The 5,947-nt window shown below is 33.1% G+C and overlaps 1 protein-coding gene across 1 annotated transcript; it reads left to right on the top strand.

Annotated features, from left to right (window-relative positions):
• The first annotated feature begins 3,947 nt into the window (after positions 1 to 3,947).
• Positions 3,948 to 5,476, top strand: LOC102583303 (probable 2-oxoglutarate-dependent dioxygenase AOP1). Its single transcript, XM_006367689.2, has 3 exons — positions 3,948 to 4,342; positions 4,428 to 4,749; positions 5,143 to 5,476. The coding sequence occupies exons 1-3, from the start codon at positions 3,969 to 3,971 to the stop codon at positions 5,389 to 5,391; spliced, it is 945 nt and encodes a 314-aa protein (XP_006367751.1). The 5' UTR covers positions 3,948 to 3,968; the 3' UTR covers positions 5,392 to 5,476.
• The last annotated feature ends 471 nt before the right edge of the window (positions 5,477 to 5,947 follow it).

Raw genomic sequence — 5,947 nt, 5'->3', positions numbered from 1 at the left:
TTGTGCCTTTCATAGACACTTTGCATGATAACACTGCCTTACAATCTACATAACATGTGGAAAATAATGTAGTTGGTGCAAATAGCAGTCCACCCCACAATTCACCTAATAATGTACCACTTGCCACCTATCACTCCCCTACTTCTGTCCAACAATCTGAACAACAATCTGAACCTATAATTTCCAAAAGACCACCTAGATCACATCGATTACCTGCATACCTACATGATTATGTTTTGCCTAACAATATAACACATCAGTTACAGAACTCACATATTTCCCTCAACACTGCATTCTCACAACACCAACATATACCATCTGAAATCTTGGCATTTGAGAGTCAGACACTTGTGAGGAATATCAGTAATGATGATGAACCTTCTTCATATGCGGAAGCTGCTATAAACCCTGCCTGGCAGCAGGCTATGACACAAGAATTTGAAGCATTACACTCAAATCATACTTGGGATCTTGTTAGTTTACCTAGTGGCAAGAAGGCCATAGGATGTAGATGGGTATATAAAGTGAAGCATAAAGCTGATAGAACTATTGAAAGATTCAAAGCAAGACTTGTAGTGAAAGGTTATACTCAAGAAGCTGGAATTGATTATACAGAGACTTTTTCACCAGTAATCAAAATGACAACTGTGAGGGCTTTGCTAGCTACAGCTGTAAAGAAGGGATGGGATATATTTCAACTTGATGTGAACAATGCCTTTCTTCATGGAGATTTACATGAAGAGGTGTATATGGAGGTTCCCCCAGGTTTAGCAATGCACAAGCCAGGGATGGTATGTAGGTTAAACAAGTCACTATATGGCCTGAAACAAGCCAGCAGGCAGTGGTATGCCAAGCTGACTGAAGCCTTATATTCAAAAGGGTACACACACTCATTGAATGACTATTCCTTGTTCTATAAGAAGTCTGAGGCTTCCACCATTTTTGTTGCTGTTTATGTAGATGATGTGATCTTAACTGGCACAGATGTTTCTGAAATCAAGGAACTCAAGGCATTCCTTCATGACAAGTTCAAAATTAAGGATTTAGGCAAGCTACACTATTTCCTTGGAATGGAGGTACTCTATAAAGATGATGGACTTATCATCTCTCAGAGGAAGTTTGTTCTTGACATGTTGAAAGAATACAGGATTGCAAATATGAGCAGCTGCTCATCTCCACTTGATCCCGCATTCAAACTCCAAGCAAAGGAAGGGACTCCTCTCACAGAACCACTTTTCTACAGAAAACTTATTGGAAAGTTGAATTTCTTGACCAATACTAGGATGGACATATCATACAGTGTACAACATCTCAGCCAGTTCATGCAAGATCCTAGAGAGCCACATTTGCAAGCAGCATTTCATCTACTGAGGTATCTCAAAGCAGACCCCACACTGGGAATCTTTATGTCCAAAGATCAGTCTTACAGTGTTAAAGCTTATTGTGACTCTGACTGGGCTGCATGTCCTGACACCAGGAAGTCAGTGAGTGGCTATATTGTGTTATTGGGTAATAGTCCACTAAGCTGGAAGTCCAAGAAACAAGAGACCATATCTCTGTCCTCAGCAGAGGCAGAGTATCGGGCTCTAAGGAAAGTTGCAGGAGAATTAGTTTGGCTTAGCAGACTACTCACAGAACTTACAGTGCCGTTGCCAACACCTATAGAAGTAGATTGTCACTTTGTAAGGAATCTGCTTCAGACAGGTCTCATTTCATTGCATCACATAAGTTCTGATAATCAACTGGCAGATATACTAACTAAGACATTGACTGGAATCAAGCATTCTGCAGCATTGAGCAAGTTGTCTGTATTCTCTACACCTCCAACTTGAGGGGGGGGGGGTGTTATGATTTAGCTAATTATGTTACTAGTCTAATTAGTTAGTTAGTTAGTCTATTCAATTAATTAGTTAGAATAGTAAGTCAGCTGAATTCTGTTATTCTGTTATTGACAGCTCATTAGTTAGTTAGATATTTTGATTCCTTTTAGTATAAATACATTGTTTCCTCATAATGAAAATCAGTTGGTTGATTCTCTCCATACTCTCTTCTTCCCTGATTTCTCTCTACTGCATTCATGGATAAGCAGCCATGGTTATGAGCTGATTTTGACAATAACAATCAATGGAGCTGGGTAAAAGTTTTTGCATTTAGGTATGGTAAAATTAAAAATTACGAAGTTAAAGTAATTGTATGTATATATCCAGTGGAGCTGGGGTAAATAAAAAGGAAATAATATGAAGTGATTAAATAAAATAAAATAAGTGGAGCTGGGTGGTAAAAAAAGTAACAGTATGAAGGAATTCAATAAAATAAATGAAGTGAAGTTTGGGTAAATAAAAAGTAAATGATATGAATTGATTAAATAAAATAAAATAAGTGGAGTTGGGTAGTAAAATAATTTTATAATGTTAACATAACATCCCAAATTTAATATGTAACATCCCTCAATACAACATGGTAAGAGAATTAAATTTACAAGAAAAATACCATAAAAATGTGCAATCGAATGAAATAATTTTTTTAAATTTTTTCAAGGGGAAGTTGCGCATTCTCATGCATCTTACAAGGCGCAAGCTGTCAGCGCCTTGTAAGACGCAAGACGGCTGCGCTTTGTAAGACGCATGGGAGTGCACGCCTTGCTAATTTTAACCTGATTTGGACGCCATTAATTTGGGCATTACAATATGTAAGACGCATGGGAGTGCACGCCTTGCTAATTTTAACCTGATTTGGACGCCATTAATTTGACGTTGTAATGTTGCCCTTTTGATTCTAAAATCAATTTTGTTGCCCTTTTAAAATTTTTGATAATTTTTTTTACCCTTTTGACTCCGGACTCTAATTTATCATACCTCTCTAACACTAGACGACAACTCATGATGACAACATACTCATTTTTGTTTAGCACCATCCAGGAACGAATTCATTATTGTCTTCTTCCAGTTTAGTATATTTATGGTATACATAAATTTGTATGTAAAAATTCATTAAAATTATAATAAATAATGAAAGTGAACTCATAACTTGAAAATATGATAAATTAGTATTAAAACACTAAATGTTAAATATGTAAAATTTAAATTATAGTTTCGCCTTAATAGCTCAATATCATGATATATATACCACTTGCTTTAATCCCACACGCAAAAAAAAAAAATGGATCTTCAAAAGCACAACCTGAAAAAATATCAAAAGTTAGTACTAAAAATTTCAAATACTAAATTCATAAATTTTGATTTCGCCTATATCTCTTCATATTATATATCACTTGCTTTCGCTATAATGTTTTTACTCAAAACTCCATAAGCACAATCCAAAAAAATATCACTTTTGCTTAACTGGTAAATTTTTAATAATATAAAAACACCCACTCACTATTATTTTCAATTTGTATGGAAAGTATTTGAAATTTTCTTTATTGTGAATCATAAAGAGTCATTCCAATTTATAGTTACGATAATCAATAAAAAAATCATTAAGATGGAAATCGTTTAGTATTAACAGATAATGAAAAAATTAAAAAAGCATACAAATAAAGCTAACAAAAAAAAACCAACATTGGGAGGGATAATAACCCTATAATAAATCATATAAACCCCAATAAAAACTCCCATAAAAACAACCCAAATCCTTTCTTTTAATTTTTGACGATTCATTTTCTTTACCACTAAATATTTTCTTCCACAATCCACAAAACTCAAACCAAAATTTCAAAAATATTGAATTTTCGATTTTGCCTACGTACCCAAGAAAGCTTAATTTGTTTAGCAACAATGCTATAAATTAGGAGGGCCTACTTATCGTTGAATTAATAAGCAATTTGCATTAAAGATTTGTTATTTTTGTTATCACATGGGAAAAGTACTTACCTTCACTTATTTCAAATTCATTATAAATAGATTCAATTGCATGCATAGAATTAAGCCTAATAAATATATAACAAAAATCTATTCTTCCTAGAAAAAATGGGGTCCAAAAATATCAAGCTTCCAAAAATAAACTTTTCTCATGAAGATTTAAAGCCAGACACACTTGTATGGAATCAAGTGAAAAGCCAAGTCTACAAAGCACTAGTAGAATATGGTTGTTTTGAAGCTTTCTTTGATAAAATTCCAATAAACCTTCAAAAATCTATTTTTGAAGTCTCACAAGAGATTTTTGATCTCCCTTTACAAACCAAACTTAAAAACATTTCAACCGAACCCTTCTATGGCTATGTGGGACAATACCATCCTTCAATTCCACTATTTGAAAGCATGGGCATTATTGATTCCAACATCCTTCAGAAAGTTGAAAAATACACTCAACTTTTATGGCCTCAAGGAAATCCTTCTTTTTGGTAAATATTAATCTTTCTCCATTATTTCTTTTTATAACATGCATATTATTATTGTAATTTTTTTCATTTTTATATGTGTTGGCAGTAAAACTATCCAGTCATATTCAGAGCAACTATCAAAGTTAGACCAGACAATAAGAAGAATGATTGTGGAGAGCTTAGGTGTTGAAAAGTACATGGATGAGCATATGAATTCGACCAACTATCGTCTTCGATTGATAAAGTATAAAGAACCTCAAAGCAATGAGACTAAAATAGGACTACATGCTCACACAGATAAGAACATTGTTACTATACTATACCAAAATCAGGTGAATGGTCTTGAAATTTTGACCAAAGATGGACAGTGGATCAATGTTGATCCTACACCTGACAATTTCACTATCATGATTGGAGACTCTCTACATGTAAGCTCTTCCAACATTAACAATTCATGTAACTCTACTTTTATTTTCTTAATTGTAAAAAAAAATAAAAACGGTTGAATTGAACATCTGATATATAGTGTTGTGAAACTTATAATTTTTCCAAATAAAAGATGTTCAACTGATCATCCTTCAGTCTTTGTGTTCCCGCCATTGAATATAAAAATAAATAAATTATAATATCAACTTACTTTTACCAATTAAGATAGGTAATGTGTCTTATGTTTTAGGTTACTATCCCTTTTTTTTGGCCGATTATATCTATAGCTATTATTTTAGATGATTTAGTTTGTGAATATATTCTTTTGTATTTGCAAGTATAAAGTTCAAACATATTTAGCTTTTTTGAATATGAAGGATTATTGTTGTATGTAGGCATGGACAAATGGTCGGATGCATGCACCATTTCATAGAGTGATGGTGAGAGGAAACGAAGCAAGGTATTCAATTGGTTTGTTTTCAATACCTAAGGCTGGATGCATAATAAAGACACCGAAAGAGTTGGTAGATGAAGATCATCCTTTACTCTTTACGCCCTTTGATTATCATGAATTCCTTTCTTTCGGCTACACTCAAGAAGACATGAAATGTGATTTTACTTTGAAGGCCTATTCTGGAGTCTGAATTTAATTAACTTGATTATATTTACTAGTAGACTAAATAAATATGCTCCTTGTGAGTATATGCTTGTGTTTTATGTTCTAGCTAGCCTGAGAAATGATCCTAGTTACAGAGGCGTATCTAGAGGGGGTGCCGTGGGTTCACGTGAACCCATGCTCCCCTCTCTAGATCATATATAGTAGTGTTATATTTTTAAAAAAATATTTAAATATAGATGTGTGAACCCATGTTCAAAGTATCATATAAAAATGCGATGATGATTGGGTGCACTTCTCTAAGTGAGAGATAGAAATTTAAATCTTATATCTATCTTGTCTCTTTGAGTAACACTTTTCCAAGTGGTTATCAGTTATACTTTTGTCGTTTCAACTAATTTTTCTTTTGTTTTTTTCCTTTATTCTTTCAAAATTTTCAAGTGTGTTACATTGAGAATCCCTAAAAAATTTAGCATTGTAAATTTTTTATATAATTAAATCAAATGTGTATATTAAAATTTAAAACTAGTAGTATTATATATTTTGGACCTATAATTTTTAAACTTTAATGATTCATATTACGA

Source organism: Solanum tuberosum, unplaced genomic scaffold (genome assembly GCF_000226075.1).
Source record: "Solanum tuberosum cultivar DM 1-3 516 R44 unplaced genomic scaffold, SolTub_3.0 scf00910, whole genome shotgun sequence".
NCBI lineage: Eukaryota > Viridiplantae > Streptophyta > Magnoliopsida > Solanales > Solanaceae > Solanum > Solanum tuberosum.
This window is presented reverse-complemented; position numbering and strand designations above follow the sequence as displayed.

Bases quoted from the DNA above. Each gene is read 5' to 3' on its own strand.
- LOC102583303 (XM_006367689.2), top strand. From the start codon at position 3,969: ATGGGGTCCAAAAATATCAAGCTTCCAAAAATAAACTTTTCTCATGAA. The intron at 4,343-4,427 runs GTAAATATTAAT...ATGTGTTGGCAG, and splicing joins CAAGGAAATCCTTCTTTTTG to TAAAACTATCCAGTCATATT. The intron at 4,750-5,142 runs GTAAGCTCTTCC...TGTTGTATGTAG, and splicing joins TGATTGGAGACTCTCTACAT to GCATGGACAAATGGTCGGAT.